Below are 19820 nucleotides of genomic sequence, written 5' to 3'. Positions count from 1 at the left end.
GAGGAGCTGATACCAAGGGCTCAAGTAGAAAGCAAATGTTGAGGATGAGGGAAACAAATGTATAAAAGTGCTTGACACGATGGATGGATGGATTGTGATAAAAGTTGTATAAGCTCCCAATACAAAGATTTTTTAAAAAGATAATGATTATGAGTGAACATTAGCCAATTCCAGTATGAAGCATATACCAAGCTGCAGCCACCTTCCTCAAAGGAGGGTGTGTTAGATGGTTCATTTCCCCAGCAGGCAAAGGGATTAAAATAGGGTTAGGAAGAGAGTAGACCCATAGGGAAATGATGCCCCACTCTCAACCTGAAGCAGTCAGATATGTCAAATAGGCCAGAATTCAGGGCCTTGCTCTCTGTAGGGGAATTGACAGGGACTTCTCTGTTAGCGAAGAAGATGAACAAGGAACCTGTGAAACAATTCCTCAATCATATAGTTGAGAGACAACATGGTATTTCAAGGTGTTTCCTTTTATAAAATGACTTTGTATGATTCACTTTTTTATGTGGGTGCCCCATTTATGTGTTAAAAATTACATGTATTAATCAGAAGAAGAACTGTATTTGAGCTCCAATTCTCAGTACTTCAAAGGTTATGAGGTGCAAGACCCACTGCAAAGTTCTCACAAAAATTCAGTGCCTACTGAATTCCTTCTGATCATCAACCACGAATATTTCCATCATTAACAGATCTCATGGATATGAGAAATTACAATGAAGAGTGGGGGATAATGGGGGGTGACCTGAAGAGTCAATCGGCTATTATTTTATGATGGAAATACAATGTGGTTAGGAGAATTATATTCTTTGTTAAGATGTAACTTAGCAAGAAATACTTCACAGCTGTGACCCTGAGCTAGACCCCTCTCTCTGTCTTGTCTCACAGAGTATCCCGTGAGAGTGTCCAGGCTTCCTTCCACCCCCCTCACTAAGGGCCAGGCTCTGCATACTGGGCCTGTCTCCTCAAGATTTAGGGTCCTTCAGTAAGGGACACTCTCTAACATGATCTTTGTTTTCCTAGCTTGTACCTGCCATTCCAAGATTTGTGCATTTCTGAAGAACTGTTTGATTCAGCCTGTGTATATAACCTGTGAGAACAAAGGGATGGGGAGATCAGTTGGGGGAAGGATGCCCACTTTCTCCTTTCCCATGCATGTGAAAATAAAACTTAGAATCTTCTGAATCCACTTGGTTTCAGTCATCTGGCAATGGTGACTGTTTAGCAGGGGCCCTCTTGCTAAACCCTACAACACCGAGAACTGTATTTTCAGCCAACCCACACCGTGCTACAATTTTCTCCCTTCCACTTATTTTGTTACCACTGCCCTGGATCCCATATGAATCAAGAATCAGCCTAGGCACCATAGCTTTCCAAAGCTCCTCAGGGCTGGGCCTGGTGCCCTGCCAGTGACCTCACCAGCACTGTAGATCTTATCATACTCAATGAGCGATTTCCTTCTCGGCCTCCTTTAGCAGGCTCCAGGCTCCGAGAGGACAGAAAAAGGATTTTCCTAATTGTTAACTGAGGAACTACTTACTGGGCAAGGAAGTTGGGGGTCTAGACATGAATAAAACACGAGGTCTGCCTTCTATTGTGCAGTGTGTTGGAGAAGGACAAATAAACACGCAATTATAATTCAGGGATATTCTTGGCAGAGGCTCCCTGGACCCCACTCCTATATTGGAGAGATCTGCTTCTCCACAGAACACACGTAATGTGGGGTAGGGGTCAGGAGACTTTTCTTGCACAGGGCAAACGAATAAACAGTTTCCTTATTGTGAGTTAAATTTCTTTGGCAGATCATGGGACTATAGCTGTAGCTGATATTCCGGTGAATGACTATATTTATGTTGCAGTAAAACATTATTTATACCGGCAGGCAGAAGGGCAGATTTAGCATGCTGCTTGTCATTTGTCAACCCCTGCTCTAGGGCATTACTAGTTATGATGGGGAAAAAGATACACATACTGTCAACTTGTCACACCGTGTGGTGGTTTCCCATTATCGTGCTACTGAAAAATGCGCCACCATTATTTCAAATACCAGCAGAGCCATGTAGAGTGAGCAGGTTTCAGAAGAGCTTCCAGATTAAGACCGACTAGGAAGAAAAGCCCTGGGATGTACTTCTAAAAATTAGCCAATGAAAATTTGATTTATCATAGACTATTGCCCAAAATTCACTTCTTTGGAGATGCTGTTAGAAATCTATTGGGTAAAGTCGAGGGCCAGAGAAGGTGAAGGACTCCCTCACTCTGATGGATTGACACAATGCCTGCAACAATGGCTCCCCAGTGACCATGACCGGGCAGTGTTTAGTTCTACTACTTGTGAAGTTATTATGAGCCAGAGCTGACTCAACAACAACTAACAACAACTGTGTGTATGCGTGTGCATATACATATTTCAGAGAATTTTAAAGCTGACAATGTCAACAATGCTAAGTTGTATGGCCCTAATCTGTAGAACAGGGATGGTAGCAGTAGCAAATATACATTATTTGGGGTTGTAAGTGGTATATGAGAATGCACACAGAAGGAACTAAGTTCTGCATGCAATTGTTCACTTCTGACCATATCTGCATGGGGCAGACCCAGTGATTTCAATGTGTGTGGTGCTGATGAATGTTTTAAATACCCATGTGCCATCAGCTCTTGTGCTGTCTGTCCGGCTTAAGGAGGCTGCCTCCTTGGTCAGAAGTAGTTGATGAGTTACCATATATACTCGAGTATAAGCCAACCCGACTACCAACCAAAGCACCTCATTTTAACCACAAAAACTGTATTAAGAATGTGCTGAAAAACTCATATATACAGGAATATATATGGTATACTCAATTGATTTGGCCCTCCCAGCCATAAGCCCTTATGTGATAGACCATAATTCTGGATTTCATACCCTGTGGCTATAGTACCATTTTGGATGGCATCACACAAAATGCCATCAAACAGGAATAGGATGAGATTAATTAAGATCTGACCTTAAGAGAAGGTGTGAATTGGACGACACTCTTTGTTTAATGGTTATCTTGGTGACTGTTAGTTATAATGATGTAAGGAATTATATGCTACAGCTGAGAGAAAGAAAATTATTTCTGGAGTGGCCTCTGAAAAAGCCCGACTGATAAGATTAGTAGGAGGCCAATGCCTACTGGGAACACATTGCTAGAGACCCTAGGTCACAGGTACATAAATAAGATGGAGTACAGCGTTGGAGAAGACTATTATTTTGGGTGAAATTTGGTTGCACCATGTAACTCCCACCAAAGGACTTTTCCCTGCCTGGGTCGAGTAAGCAGTTTCGGGGGAGATCCTGATAGGAATGGCCTGTAAGTAATTATGAAAGGATTCCCTTCAGTGTCATCCATCACAACCAGAGTGTGATCTAATTGCTGGGAATGCCCAGGAGTGAATTGTGTCCTCTGGCCCCAGAATCTGGTTTATCCCTGCCTGACCTTTGGATTTTGGACTGAACACCGTCCACCACCACGTGAGACATTTCCTCAAGCTTTTGTGAGTTCTGTGAGACACTGCAGGCATCCATAGAACCCAGATACATGAGGGAATATACTCAAGGGAGGAGTGAGGGGAAACGGAGTAGTCTAGCATCTTACAAGAGTTGGACTTTGGGGACTTTTCCAATCTACAGCTCCTTGAGACTAGTTTGGTATTAATTCTTACAAAAGAAATTGTTACCACCATTAACATGCCAGAAAAGTGTTTGTTGAAGCTAGCAAGAAGAAGTTGTGTATGATTCTTTTTTGTCCCAGAGGCAAAAAAAAAAAAAAATTAATGAGAAGAGCCAGATATGAAAAGCCATCTGGTTGAGCACAAATATGCTGGTGTTTGTTCATCCTTGGAGGAAACTGATGACTGAGTCAATACTGTACATTTACACGGGGTTTTAGAGTACAACTGTCCCTGTTTATAGATATAAAACAGTTGTCATGGAGTTGATTTAGATTCCTGGGGTGTGTCCAAGTAGAACTGTACTCCAGAGAGTTTTGAATGGCCTTTCTTTTGGTATGTCTCTGGGTGACATGAACCTGTCATATATATGGAATTTAATTAACACTGTAATCGTATGAGGATCCCTGTGGTGTAGTGAGCTGTTCACTGGGCTGCTAACCATAGGCTGATGTTCAAAACCATCAGTCTCTCAGCAGGAGAAAGGTGAAGCTTTCTATTGCTATACATTTTTACAGGCTCAGAAGCCCACAGTGGCAGCTCTAATCTATAGGGTTGCTATGAGTTGGAATCAATTAGGAGGCAGTGAATTTGGTTTGGGTTTGGGTATATAATCCTATGAGGCAAGCAGTGCGCTTTTCACGTCAAATGAGAAACTTGAAGCTCAGTGAGTTAAAGGAAGCAGCTACACACACACACACACACACACACACACACACACACACACACACGGTGAGAGAACTAGTAAGGATGTAGCTCAAACTAGGACGTGGTCTTTGTGTACTTCACCCTATACTGGTCCCTCTGTGCCTCAATCTCCTGCCACCCACATCTAGGGTCCTGGGTGACCCACACACTCTGACCATTCCATGTCAATACTGATATCTATCTATGTTAGCTTAACACATTCACATCACATTGAAATTAGCTTTGAAACCACAGACTCATTTTCGTGCCATAAACATTTATATACTATGTTGTTGTTTTTTTAAAGCTAGATAAATAAATAAGATTATAAACATTAAATAACATTTAAAGAAGTAGGGACTGTTGCATTGAGCTTGGCTAACAGTTCTTTGTAAGGTGTCTGGTCAATAGAAAAATAACTCAAGTCACGTAGAATTTGCAATTTCTAAGTGCTATACCTTGTACTTGTAAATATGGGGAGTGGGGGTTAGGGAGGATGACCTCAATTATGACACAGGAAATGAAGTTTTAAGAGTGTTTATGGAAAATTTGTGTTATCTTGGAATTTCCTGGGATGGCTTGGCCAGCAGACAGGAGGAAACAGCCAAGGGCTTCAGCTGGCGCCCTCTGCAGAAAGCCACAAGCCACCATGGGAAAATCTCCATTAAGGGAAGGGGTGGTAAAGACATATTTCCTGAGCTTCTGAGATGGTCATATGGTAATTCAGGTAAGATCTTAATTACCTTGTTCATCTGCTTAGGTGAGGAAGAATTCAAATCTGAAACACTGAGGAGTGGCACAGAGCTTGGGGTGACTTTTCTCAAGGTGGGGACAAAGGGAAGGAGAAGAAAATGAAATCGAGGAAGAAGCCAGAAGATTGCATATTTGTACTCCATTCCCTTGCCTGATGACACCTCTTCCTCTATTAATTCAAGTAAATGAGTCTCATAGCCTCTGATATGCTTAGAATGGAGGGTGGGTAGGTGCTCAAGAAATGGCAGGTTTCTGTGGGAAGAGAAGAAATAAAGCAGTGGCAGAACCTCCAGAGCTCCTTCGAATGGGACTTGTTGGAGTGGGCACCATTTATCAGTCTTCTCCCCAGAAGGGGTCAGTTACTTCTGATGGTAATGCTGATGGACCGGGCTCTGCAATGGAAATGTCTCAGGACTTGGGGACCCGAGTCTGGTGAACAATGCCTGGTCTGCTTGGGTCAAGACCTTCCACTTCCCATTGGCTCATCCCAGGATGGCTGCCAAATTCATTCTTGATAGTCTCAGATCAGCAACCTTCCAAGGATGGGAATTTACACGTGAAGAGAATGTCAACCAGAAGTGCTCTTTATTCTCCTATCGCTAGGGGCCTACGGAGAATACCCTCACCAGGTATAATACTCCTAACATTGGAGAGCTCTCTCTTAAGTAACTGGCCTCAGAGTCCTTTCCTAACAGGTGTCCACCAGCGGAAGCAAGAGAGAGAAATGAAGTAGAAATTAGGAGAAACAAATGGAGAACGGAAAGCAGCAGGTCTACAACAGCAAGGAAGAGAGCCCACGTACCATGGGAAATTGCCTCCTTTGAGTTTCACTCTTCCCTATCTTTGGGCACCCTGTTCCCAACTTCTCCCCAAACCCTATTCATGTAGGGTTCACTTTCCAGTGCGGGAGACTCAGGCTCGATTCTCAGCCAGTGTGCTGCATGCACAGCCACCACTCCTCTGGCAGTACGGGCTTTTATGTTGCTATGATGCTGATCATAGTGGAGCTTCCAGACTAAGATGAACTAAGAAGAAACACCTGGAGATTTACTCCAAAAAATTAACTGATGAAAACCACTATTGTTGATATGCAACAATGGTGGGGATGGTGCAGGACCAGGCAGCATTTCCATTGCATTGTGCATGGGATAAGACCCCTGATGGTGTAGGGATTACACATCGGGCTGCTAATCTCCAGGTTAGCAGTTTGAAACCATCAGCTTCTCTGAGGGAGAAAGAACTTCTCACCGGGACAGTTCTACACTATGCGACAGGGTCTCTATGAATCAGAATTGAGTCAATGGTAGTGAATTTGGTTTGGTTTGGTGCATGGGATAGCCATGAGTCAGGCATCCTGTAAGCACTAGGATTAGAGTTTTATTAGAAAACCCTTAGAGTCTAATGGAAAAGACAAGGCCTCTGAGAGTAACCATGTAGTATGTGAAGGGTTTGACAGTGCACTGTGCTATGGGACCAGACAGGAGTACCTAACGCAGCTCTGGGTGGGATAAGAGCTGGGCTGACCCTGTGAGTAGTAAATCTGTTGTGGCAGTTACATAATCTCCTGTCAACTTGAGGGAAGGGGTGTAGTGTAGCCTATCAATCAGGTCGTAGTCAATGAGGCCTCTGTGTGGGCATGGCCTTTTACTAAGGATTCTGGGAACTCCTGTCTTCCTTCCTGGAAGCAGGACTCTTTCTGCATCATATTCCTGATGGCAAGCCAGATGGAGCTACCCTGATGGAGCCAGAGCCCTGGAGCTGGAAGAGCCATGTAGAGACAGACCCACGCCAGCCCTGAGATGCTTCCACCATCACTGGATCCACAAACATTTCCATCCACTGGCCTGTGATCTTCCTGCATTCAGGATCATTGCATGAGTCTGAAGAGGAATTTATAGACTGGTATCAGCTATGGGCTAACAGCAGACTTATGGAATTGATCTGGACTGGGCTGGATATTTTCTCAATAGACAATTGCTCTTTTATATAAAACCCTTTCTTATATACATATGTGTCTATGAATTTGTTTCTCTAGTCAACCCAGACTAACACACCTGTTATGTCCTTAATCTGTGCAGCCAGGCTCAGCACAGCAGTCTGTATGCATTAGCAGACTGGACGTTTTCAGGCTGTGACTGGAGGAAGAAGAAGAGACCAAGGCATTCCGGGTACTGACAAGAATAACGGACAGGGTAAAGACTTGGGTTTAGGTTAGGGAAGGCTTCCGAAACAAAACAAAAGTGGATATACAGGTTGTGTCAACTGATTTAAGGAACCCTGATGGTGCTGTCAGGTAGATATTGGACTGCTAACCACAAGGTGGAAGGTTCAAATGTATCAGCCATTCCTTGGGAGAAAGAAGAGGCTCTCTAGCTTCCATACAGATTCACAGTCTTGGAAACTCTATATAGAGTCACTATGAGTTGGAATCGACTTCATGAAAGTAGATTTTATACGCTGATTTGGAAGTCGGGTCATCTGGGCTGCTCACCACAAGGTGAGCAGTGCCTACTAACGCTACAAGAGAAAGATGAGGCTTCCTACAACGGTAAAGGTTCACCGTCTCTGAAGCATCCAAGAGCACGGTTCTGCTCTGTCTATAGGGTTGCTATGAGCCGGAATCAACTCAATGGCCATGATTTTGGTTTGGTTTGGGGGTTTTTGGACAGCCATAAAGGAGGGAGATTGTGGTATTTCGATGCATGTGTATAGGGGAAGCATTACCATGACTGTTTTCAAGTTTCAGGAGGGCCTGGTTCTCAGATCCTCCATGAACCTCCCTAACTATCTCTATTAAAAGAGATAGACATGCAAGTCTCCATGTCTTTACACTTTTCCTAACTTCTCTGGCCTACCTGTCCCCCTCTAGGCCCAGCACCAGTTGCCATCTGTTGACTGACAAATAATCAACACAAGCAATAGAAAGGTATAAAGGTCAGCTGCCATTCAAGGTCACTATAAGAAGAGAAGACAGGAGGATAATATTAATGCTATGATCAATGAAAGATTGCTGTCAAGAAAGGCTCCTAAAAGAGTTCAAAACCATATCGTTATATGTCAAAATAAACAAAAGACATTAAGAAAATGATCCGAGATATGAAAGAACAAAATTGGTCTGAATTTGAAAACCTCAGAAATAAAATGGAAGAACTCAAGAGAGACGTAGAAATGAAAGAAAAAAATCATTGTAGGAATGAAGATTAAATTAGAAGGACCAGAATCAAGAATAAACACAATAGATTATTCTTTAAGAGAACTAGAAGTGAGGAAAATGTCTAAATTAAAAAATAGCTATCCCATCAGAGCAGCAGCAGAGCCAGGAACCAGGGCACGGCACAGCAATGGACTACCCAACCCACAGAGCAAATTAAGATGAGTGCTTTTGCTCAGGAGGCAGCTTGCAGAGTAGGGTGACTCGGGGTGCTTAAGTAGGGAAATTGGAAATGCTGACCCATGGAAGGGGAGCTGAGAGCCTTTCAAGCTGAGGGTAACTGGAGTTGGGTGCCTCTGGGCACTTCATTCAGGGAGCTGGGTTTGCTGACTCATGGAGCTTGAGCTGAATGCCTTCAGGTTGGTGTTTGAGGCTTACAGCAGAGTGCTGTGCCCCTTTGGGTGTTTATTAGTAGACTGGAAAGAATTTTGTAACATGTCCTGATAAACAACTGTTCTCAAAAACAGTATTGGTGGTGTTAGCATTAATACTGTCATGCAGAGACCTGCCTGTGTGATGGGGGTAGAGTAAATCAGCCATTAGAGTATATTCTAATTTTAACAGGACATCCCCTGTGCCTTGAGAACCAGGATTTTTGGTTTGAGAGGAAGGAACTATGGCTGTAATCGAGAAGGTAAAGGAAAATCCTGGAGTTGACTTAGAAGTATCAATACAAACTCATCTAGCAGTCCCAGCTCTGTCCGAGCATCCCTAGTACCTACATTATGGTCCTGTAGTACCATTTCCCGCAAAAGAAACCAGGCCTTAGAGAAGAGGCTGGCTCCAGTCTGAGGCAGGAAATCTACACTGTAACCCCAGCATATCTTTCATGTCAATAGTACCCATTAGGAACAGGAAGGGTACATGTGCGGGATGGAGAGTCACCTACAGAAATGGCTGTTTCATCTCAGGTACAAGACATTAAAATCGGATCACTGAAATATTCGGATTTGTAACTTGGTATCTATAAATGTGTTATGGTTTTAGTTACAAAAGAAACTGATAATTCACTTGATCTATAGTGAGGTAATAATCTAAAGCAGTCTGGAGGTCGTCCGGCTGTTTTCAGTTTTAAAATGATCACATAAACAAAGCAGATAAATTGGAGAACTTCCAGACCCGTTTTAGTTCTTCCTGGAGAATTCAAGCTTCTTCACACTGAGTGAGCTGAAAGTACAATACGAAATAAACCACAAGCAACAGAATAGCAAGCAAGGGTCACTCATTAAATTCGTCCTCAATTTTCTTTCCCTTTAGTAGGACTCTAAATGTTTTCTCTCTCCTTGTAGCCCTAGCCGCTGAACTCTTTAATTATCTCTCTCTAAAGATGTGTAGTGAGGAGCTAGATACTGTGTGCTGGTAAGTGCCACTGGTGCCAAGCGTGAAGAGAAATGATCAAATATATGCGAGGTTGGTATTTGCCCTGAAGGACCAGGCTTCACATCTCTAGCCTAGGGCTTCTTATACCCTTCTTTGACGCTAAATCTAGCCAACTCCGTCAGAAACTGTCCAGGCAAGCCAAGTGGTTGTGGTGATTAGTCTCCAAGATAGCCACATTGGGTACCCATTTCCTGGCAGGCACACACTGGTGTGGTGCCATCTTATAAAAGGGTTGATCTATGATTAAGGGTATAGAGCTGAATGGTAAGTCATTTCCAAAATTACATTATAAAAGAGTTTAACATCCATCTTGAACTTTCTCTTACTTTCATCAATGGCTTGAAAAGAAACTCTCTACCATGTCTTGAAGACACTCAAGCAGTCCTATAGAGACCCATCTTGTCACAAATTGGGTCTTCAGAGCAATATATTCAAAGAACTGAGGGCTGCTAAGAACAACTCCAATCTCTCCACCTCAGTGAACTTTATAGAAGATAATAGTCATGCCCTATATCTTGACAGCAACTTCATAAAACACCCTGAACCAGACCACTCGGCTAAGCAACTGATGAATTACTAACCCCAGACACTCTGTGAGGAGTTGCTGAAATCTGGGATAATCTGTTAAGCAACAAAAGACAATACATATAGTAGCTTTCAAACTTTCTGACTATGACCCACAGAAAGAAATGCATTTACTTGGAAACGCAGAACACACACGTGTACACTAAAGTGCACAAAGCTGTGCACATACATCTGCATAAACTCACCAGCATCCACATACAACTACTGCTTCAACACTTATTTTGAGGGCATATGATACACTCTGATTATCGAAGTCAATTCTATTTAAAAGAAAATGACAAGGATTATCCACCAAACTGGTTCCATAATCAATGTATGACTGCAGGTAAGAATGCGGACGAGAGAAAGGGAAGACTTATTATTTCTTCCGTCACTGTTTGATGCATCACCAACCATGACATAAACTGATTCATCTTCAAAGCAAGCATAGTTTTAATTTTTAACCGTTTCCCCTCTCTGTGCATGTGATAGTTAGGTATTATATGAATTTAGCTGGGCCAGAATTCCCCCATGACATGAGCTAACACAGTGTGGTCAACTCCATGAGGGGATCGCCCGTGAAGCAGCCAAGCAAACGCAGGGTAGACTACCACATCCTTAATCTGGTCACAGTCTGGATACAGATTGAGGAGAGGCTTCATTCACGGTATAGCCTGCTCTTAGTTACATTAACAGTCTGGGGAAGGTAGTGCACGTCTACTATTAGATAAGGATCCTGCATCTGGTTTATTGACTTGTTGTCATATTGCCTGCCACTCCAAGATGCCATCAGAAGATTGCCAACACTGGATTCACTCAGTGCCGTATCCACCAGCCTGTGGTCTTCCTGCTTTCTGATCATCATCTCCTGCAGCTGCATGAGTCAGGAGAAGCTTCCAGCTTGCATCTGACCCCTGTCTTGAAGCAACCTGAACTTGAAATTGAACCTGGACTTGAACCAACACCTACTCCTATAATGGTGTGAGACATTTTTTGGTTTCTATCTTTTTCTATTTATGTACACATACAAGGATCATTGGTGCTGCTTCTCTAGAAAACCCAACCTAAGCCAATACAGTAGGTACCAAATAGTGCTTGTTATTTGATCCTGTGCTTCATTATGGGTAGATATGATTGCTGATGGTATTACAAATGATCTGTCTCTCTGTAATGCTTAATTAAATTGTTTAGTCATGCAAAACAAGAAAAACATGATCAAAACCTCTATAGTCATATTACAGTGGAGAAGCAAACTATCAGAAATAATATGTGAAGGATACAAAGCTTAATTGGCATAGTCCACAGAGATGTTTTATATCCTACTTTGGTGAGCAGGTGGGAGAAAACTGAAGCATTCTACCCTCATAAAGTTACAGACTCAGGCACGGACAGGGGCCGTTCTACCCTGTCCTATAGAGTTGCTGTGAATTGGCGTCAACTCAATGGCAGCGAGTTCGGTTTTGGGTTTTGATAAGCAAAGACTGTAAAAGTTCATGAGCCGTTACTTAAGGTGCAACTGTGTCTCCTTGTCCAAGGGAGACAAAAATGATGAAAATCAAACATGGAAACAATGATCCCAATGGACTAATGAAGCATTCAAACATTAGTTTCTACAACCCTGGCACCTGAAGACCTAGATGGTGCCTGGCTAACTAGATGGTGCTATGGGCTAAATCTCCCAACTGCTACATAAGGATCACATTAGAAGGTTTTGGCGAGAGTGGGGGTGAAAATGTGGAACAAAACTCAAAAGCATAAAAGAGATCAGGCTTCCTGGTCTGGTATAAGCTGGTGAAACCTCGAAGACAATGACCCTCAGTCACCATTCAAATCTGAAAATGAACTCACCCTATGGCTCAATTTTCAGGCAAACTGTAGGTCTATGAGGAGAACAGATAACACTAGTGAGGGATGCACTCCTTAGAATAATCAGCCATTGAACATCGACAGCGGCGTTTTTTGTCGGTGTGAGTTTTGTGGGGTTTTGGGAGAGGGGGAGTGGGGACAGAGACCACAGAGAGAAAGTGGGAAAAGGGATGGTACATTGAAAGCGTTGCAATGAATGAGATGAAACAAAATGTGCATGAATTGTTGAATGTGAAACTTATGATCTGTTCTGTAAATCCTCACCCAATTCACAATAAAAGTTTTTAAAAGAGAGAGCGAAATACCCTGTGTAACCTTCCCCAAACCCAAGCCCCTGTTTTCCACACAGCAGTGATTGCTATCTAGAATTCTGGCTTCTTGTGTAGGGTCACCACGAGTCAAAACTGACTTGATGAAAGTGAGGTATTTTTTCTTCTTACATACATATGTAGAAAAAGCAACACAAAAATATATGTAAGAAAACTATAACACACACATATACACGTTTAAAGTTCATGGAAAATTTCTGTTATCTTTCCATTCTATTTTCCCATGAACTTTTGAAATCCCTTCTTATGTAGCCTTATTGTCATAGTTGTATATTGTATGCAAATGCCATCATACTGTGTATAAATATAATATTTTGTGCTCAACATTATATTTTTGAATTTCATATATCAGCTGTATCATTCGTTTTCTTTTAAATCCTTTTTATTGGGGGCTCATATAACACTTATCACAATCCATCCATCCATCCATGTGTCAAGCACATTTGTACATTTGCTGTCATCATCATTCTCAAAACCTTTTCATTCTACTTGAGCCCTGGGCATCAGCTCTTCATCCGCCCCCCCTCCAAGAACCCTTGATAATTTATAAATTATTATTATTTTGTCATATCTTAAGCTGTCCAATGTTTCCTTCTACCTGCTTTTCTGTTGTCTGACCCCCAGGGAGGGGGTTATATGTAGATCATTGTGATTGGTTCCCCCTTTCTCCCGCACCTTCCCCTACCCCTCTTGGTATTGCTAATCTCATTATTGGTTCTGAGTGGTTTATATGGCCTGGATTCCCTGTGTTTCCAGCTCTGATCTGTACCAGTGTACATCCTCTGCTCTAGTAGGATTTGTAAGGTAGAATTGGGATCATGACAGTGGCGGGGGGCATTGGCATTGCACGGCTCTAGGAATTACTGAAATGTTTCAACAAATGAATTCAGTGCAGGAGGTGTTCACCCCTTTATGCCAAAATGTTCGTTAGAAAGCTAACTGGCCAACTGACTGTGCCTATTCCCAAGAAAGGTGATACAACATAATATGGAAGTTATCAACTAGTACCATTAATATCACACACAACAAATTTTACTGAAGATGACTTTTAAAAATGGCTGCAGCAATACATAGACAAGGAACTGCCAAGAATTCAAGCAAGAGTCAGAAGAGGAGGTGGAATGAGGGATGTCATTGCTGACGTCAGGTGAATCTTGTTTAAAAGCAGAGGCTACCAGAAAGAGGTTTGCCTGTATTTCATTAAATGTAAATGAATTTGACAGTGTGGATTATAATAAAGTATGAAAAGCACAGTGAAGAATATAAATTCCATAACACTTAAATGTTTTCTGGTGGAATCTGTATATAGACCGAAAACCAGTAATTTTAACAGTACAAAGGAATACTGTATGGTTTAAAATTAGAAAAGGTGTGTATCAAGATTGTATCTGTTCACTATACCTAGTCTATCTACATGTTGAGCAAATAATCCAGGAAGCTGGGCTCCATGAAGTAGAATAAGGCATCAGGATTGGAGGAAGACTCATTAACAGCCTGAAATGTGGAGATGACACAACCTTGCTTGCAGTGAGTGAAGTGGGCTTAAAATACATATGGATGATGATCAAAGACTTCAATATGGATTCTGCCGTAACATAAAGAATACAAAAATCCTCAAAATTAGACCAATAAGCAGTATCCTAATAAACAGAGAAAAGATTGAAAATTGAAGTAGTCAAGGATTTCATTTTATTGGGTTCCACAATGCAAGCAGCAATCAAGAAACCCAGCAACATTCTACATTGGCCAAATCTGCGAAAGGCCCCCTTACCGTGTGAAGGCACAAAGATGCCACTTTGTGGACTAAAGTGGGTCTGACTGAAGTGGGCTTAACTATAATATTTCCAATCCCTTCATGTGTATGCGAAAGCCAGACGGTGAATAAGGATGCCCCGAGAAAAACAAAGTCTTTGAATTACGGTGTTGGCAAAGGATACTGAATGTACCATGGGCTTCCCAAAGAATTGAATGACTCTGTCTTGGAAAAAACATAGCCAGAATGCTCCTTCAGAAGGGAAGATGGCAAGAACCAATCCCTGCAGAGGGATACCATACCTGGTAAAAGAAAGGATCGGCAAAAAAGAGGAAAATCCTCAAGAAAATGGGCTGAACCAGTGACCACAACAATGGGCTCAAACATAGCAACAATTGTGAGTGAGGATGGCGCAGACCCAGGCGCTATTTACTTCTGTGAGTTAGAACCAGCCTGATGGCAACTAGCAACAACAGGCACTACACCAAATGGTGTGGAATCCTCAGTAAATAGTGGCCCTCCACCCCACCACACTGTGCTCCCCATTGCTCCCAGGAAACAGTGCTTACCCAGACAGCAGATGCCCTTCGAGCACAACCCGACAGCGAGCTACCAGCTCAGGGATGACCCAGGTGAAGGGCTTCCCTTGGGATTGTGTGGAACATGGCCTGTGCAGTGGTAGATTGCAGCCTGCGTTCTGATCTCCAACCATGACAACTCTCAGACGCCTCTGTGGAGCTCCCTCTTCACCTGACCGCTCTCCCAGGCCCATGAATTAAGGACTCATAAACGCAGTAGGGGGTTATCAACTCCAAATCTCCCCCATCTTACCCCCAGGTAAGCAACGGAAGCCATTTCCCTGGTAGCCAGGCTTGCACTGGCAGGTGAAGGAGCCTGGGGTATTATAGCAAAAGGCATCAGGGTGACATCTGCTTGGTTGGCACTCATCGACATCTGCAAAATATCAACATGGTTCACAGTTGACAGTGAGCTTTCCTCTGGAATTCACAGTTCACAAAATGATTTCAGTCACTTGCCCAACTCTATGGAGACCTGTTTCTGCCTGGAAACGGTAATTTAGAGTTCAGTACGCATTAGTTCGACCATTCATGTCTCAGTTTGCCATAATGTGCTGGCTTCTGTGTGGTTTGCGTGATGACCAAACATCAGCAGTCACCGATGGTGAACATATTTCATGGGAACATCCAGAGTTAGAACAGAGAAGTGGAAACAGGCAGTCTGCTTCTGAGGGATTAACCACTAACAATTTTATTGTCTGATAATAAAGTTGCACACAGGGTTTCTGCGAGTTGGAGCCAACTCAACAGCATCTAACAACATTTATGAACGTGAACTAGTAAGATACGACCTCCCAAAGTTGTACCTATTGTACTTGAAAATGTGTTCTACTTTCCTGGCAATGTTTTTCATTTAAAAAACAAACAAACAAAAACACAGAAGAAAAAAGGAGGCTTCTTTAAAATTATGCAATGATCTCTCCCTTCATAAATAAGTTTTCAAAACGTTCTGTTACTGTAGTGTATGTGCACGGTCGAGAAACCTCAGATGTGAGAATACGCACATATTCGGTAAAAAGAGAAAGTATCTCAGAGATTAGGATACATCTTGGGAAAGTTTGTACTTTTCAAAAATACTGTCTACTATGACTTGTCATTTAGCGGGCAATTAGTCCCCAGCTCATAATAACCCCATGTGAAATGAAAATGAATGCTGCAGGTTCTGTGCAATTCCCACGATGGGTTAGAAACCAGACCACTGAACTATGATTTCATAAAATCAGCAGGCTTCTCACTCCCATCCTTAGTTTGTCTTAGGTTGGAAGTCCCATTCAAGTCTATAGAGGATCCTAGCAACAAGTCTCCACTGATAGATGCATGGAAATTGAATCCGAGTCTCTAGCATGGAAAATGAGAATTTTTTCCCACCAGTTTTATTGCCACGTAATTCACATATTACATAACTCATGTAATCCAATAGTCCAATCCTATCAAGAGTTGTGCAATCATCACCACAATCCATTTTAGAACTTGTTTTTTCATTCTTGTACTCCTTTGCCATACCCGAAAGGAACCATGAATGCAGTTACTGTCTCTAGAGATTTATCTATCCTCGATTTCATATACAGAAAAAAACATTAAAAAACAAATTTAAAAAAATCTAACAATAACAAAATAAAACAGATTAAAAAACTCAATAAAAAAGCAGAAAATATTAAAAACTAGAACAAAGTTAAATGAATCATAAGGAAGAGCAAATGATAGGGTGCTAAATTTTAACCCAACTGCATATGAACCAATCCACTTTCCAATATATTCTGCAAATTAACAAGGCTGTTTATAACCCTGGTCCATGGTCAGAGGGCATTCCCCAAGGGCTAAATTAATCCAAGTGTATTTCCCCTTCATTTATTTTTAAAACTCAAACAACTTTAAAATGAGTCTAAAGGGAGATCAAATGATAAGATATTACATTTTGACCTAACTAGATCTGCCATACTCGACTTTACAATGCTCTCTGTCTGATAACAGGGCTATTCACATCCTTCAACTATGATCACAGGGGAGTCATCGGAGGCTAAATCTATGTTTGGACCCTACAAACAGATTTTGGACTTCCATTGTCATCCATAGCCTTCTGCAAACCAGGTGTTCACAATTTAAGCTCTGATACCATTCTCTCCTTTAGATTTGGATTTTACTATCTACAATCCTTGGATCACACAGGCTGATGCACTCCTTCAATGTAGGCTTGGTTGACACCTCACTTAGATGGCTGCTTGTTTGAAAACAAGCATTTAAAACCCCAGATACTATTCTTTTTGATAGTTGGGTACCATCTAGTTTCTTTACCACACTTGGCTATAGTACCCATATCTTCAGTGATTTCTTCATGAGGTTGAGCATCATGTAGGACCATAGCGTAAGAACTAATTGTTCTTAGATGGATGTAGAATTAAGTGCAAGCCCCAAATTCATTCATGCACCTATGGTTTATATATGTCTACATTGAAACATCATTGGAATTTTCTGAGAGAACATTATCAATCATACCCCTGGGAACTCATTATTTCCACTCACATCAAGTCAATGCTGAGTAATAGCAACCCTCAGGTGAGGGCAGAACTACCCCTGTGAGTCTCTGAGATGACAAACCTTCACAGGAGTAGAAAGCCTGGAAGATGAGCATTTTATTACTACATGACCATTGCTCCCATTCCATTTAATAACATTAAGTGATTTTGCAAATCAAGATGCCCAAGGTCCTGTGTTCACAAGTTATCTAAGATTAAAATTTGCTCTAACATTGAGCTAACATTGAGGTGGTTTCGGATCTGATAGATTCTTGGCAGCCATTATTATTTAATGGATCAGCGCTTTCTTAGAATGGATAATGGATTATAATAATGGATTAGTGCTTTCTTAGACGAGTGGGCCAACTGAATGACTTGCTCCTACGCTCCACGTATACAGGATTGTCTTTTCACGAAAACAAACAACATTTCAGTTCTTGGCAGACAGCTGTCGGATTACGTCACATACAACAGAGCAGGCGGGGAGGACTAACTGCCTTCGCCAAGGAGAACAGCCTCCAAAATCCAAGCTCAGCGAGTCAGAATTCAGCCATTCACCGGACAGAGTGAGGATGATTTGGGAGTGAGTGGGTAAGGCCCCAGTAAGAGTTACCACAGAGCAGATGCTTTCAGGTTAATTTCTTGGCATGGAAAAAGTCAGCACTTACCTCGACAGGCCCGGCCACCCCCCGAGAAGCCAGGCAGACAAGAGCAGCTGTAGGAGGACCCTCCCGTGTAGATGCACTGGGCCCGCTGGGGGATGTCACAGTCATGGAGTCCACTTAGACAGTAGTTGATAGGGCGCTGGTCCTCGACAGCTTTGGAACAAAAGGTCCACGCATCATTTGAGTGTGAGAGTCCTACGAGTCGGCCCATCAAGCTCCTGCCACACCAATAGTTTATTCTCCCAGGATCCCTAAAGAAGGACCTGCCTGACCCCACATCTCTACACATCACTGGCCTGGCCTCACTGGCTTTCCTCCTGCCTGGAATCTGCCTGACTCTTCTTTACAGATCGATAGCACACTTGCCCTTCCAATCTCACACCCCAAGGCTCTGTGTTGGGCCATACTTCAAACCGGACCCTGTAATGAGTCTCAAGGAGCCAATTTCCCCTCATTCTGGATGTGGATTGGGGACACGTGCAGATGTACATACTTCCTAATACAACTGACTTAGTGCCGAATTTGACGTAATTGAGTCTTTCATCTGGAGTCCCCTAGTCTTTTCCATCTTGTGCAGGCTAAAGACAAGTTATCCACTTCCACCAAGGAAGAGCAAAGACACATTTCCATGGGAGTGAGAATATTGGTGGAAATAATGTGGACCACTGAGGACCAGTCCTAAAGTTACACCAAGTACACTGTGTCCACCCCAGGGCCTTGGGGAAACCAGGAAATGTCCAGGAGCCTCATATTCCTCTGATGTCAATCAGGATTGCTGAGGCAGACTAGTGGTAAAACCAAAGATAGTGTTTGAATGCATGTAGGCAGACTTGGGTTTAGTTAGCCATCTCTCAGTGTAGTACATCTGAAAAGAGCTAACTAAATGAGGGGAGAGGTGAATGGGATAGGATCGCATGGGGTCAACAGACAGTGGAAGGTTCAGGAAATCTCATGGTGTGAGAGCTGAGAAGCTTAAGGGTCATTCAGTGGTTTTGGCACTTGTTTTTGAGCAATGCATCTCGTTTTCTCAAAATTTTATTCCGAATTTGATATATAGGAAAGCAAAAGACTGAAGATGGGAGCTAAAGGGGAGCCTGCCCACTGGCTGCCCCATGTCCTTTGCAGCCCCTAGAGGCACATCGAAGGGCTCCATGGTCCTCAAGTGGACAACCAATGACCCAGGCGCATAGCCCAAGTTTGTAGATGAAGAGCTGAGGTCCAGAGTGGTTCAAACAAACGGACTCGCTGCTATCGAGTCAATGCTGATGCATAATGACCCCCTGTGGGATTCTAAGGCTGTAGCTGTTCACAGGAGCAGAAAGCCCAGTCTTTCTCCTGAGGAGCTGCTGGTAGTTTTGAACTGCTGACCATTCGGACCCAGCCCACCTTGTAACCAGGACACCATTAGGGCTCCCAGAGAGTCTACCACCAAATGAGCTATCTAGGAGTGCACTTGCCCATACCACTTTTCTCCGCAGGGAATGCGCACATCAGTCAGAGTGTGGGATCCAGAAACCCATTCTGAGGACAGCCCATCTCACACAGCTGACCCAGTACGGATCTTGTGGACTAGAGCTCACCACTCAAGGAGCATAGCATGCATCACCCACGGCTGAACGAAAATGGAATGTGAGTGGAGCCCTGCCAGGGAAAGTCTACTTTTGAATTTCCTCCTCACGAACAGCAGAGAAAGAAATCAGGCTAACCACACAGATGTAGATATTCTCTGTTGAAGTCTGAAATCTCAACTCCCCGAAAAGGCCCCTGGCCTCCCTCAGCTCACAGATGTTTGGGTCACACTCAAAATCTGAGAACTGCCTGTTCCTGCCCA

General features: G+C 42.8%; 1 protein-coding gene across 1 annotated transcript in view; it reads right to left on the bottom strand.

The window, feature by feature from the left end:
* Positions 1 to 19820, bottom strand: part of NID1 (nidogen 1) — a 112588-nt gene that overhangs the window by 30034 nt on the left and 62734 nt on the right. The window contains exons 11-12 of the mRNA XM_004712177.2: positions 17993 to 18142; positions 15065 to 15187 (exon numbers count right to left, since the gene is read on the bottom strand). Coding sequence (XP_004712234.1) covers positions 15065 to 15187; positions 17993 to 18142 — 273 coding nt within the window. The remainder of the gene's footprint in view (positions 1 to 15064; positions 15188 to 17992; positions 18143 to 19820) is intronic.

The sequence above is a fragment of the Echinops telfairi genome, unplaced genomic scaffold, assembly GCF_000313985.2.
Source record: "Echinops telfairi isolate 266 unplaced genomic scaffold, ASM31398v2 ScPeMD7_7424;HRSCAF=8462, whole genome shotgun sequence".
Classification (NCBI taxonomy): domain Eukaryota; kingdom Metazoa; phylum Chordata; class Mammalia; order Afrosoricida; family Tenrecidae; genus Echinops; species Echinops telfairi.
This window is presented reverse-complemented; position numbering and strand designations above follow the sequence as displayed.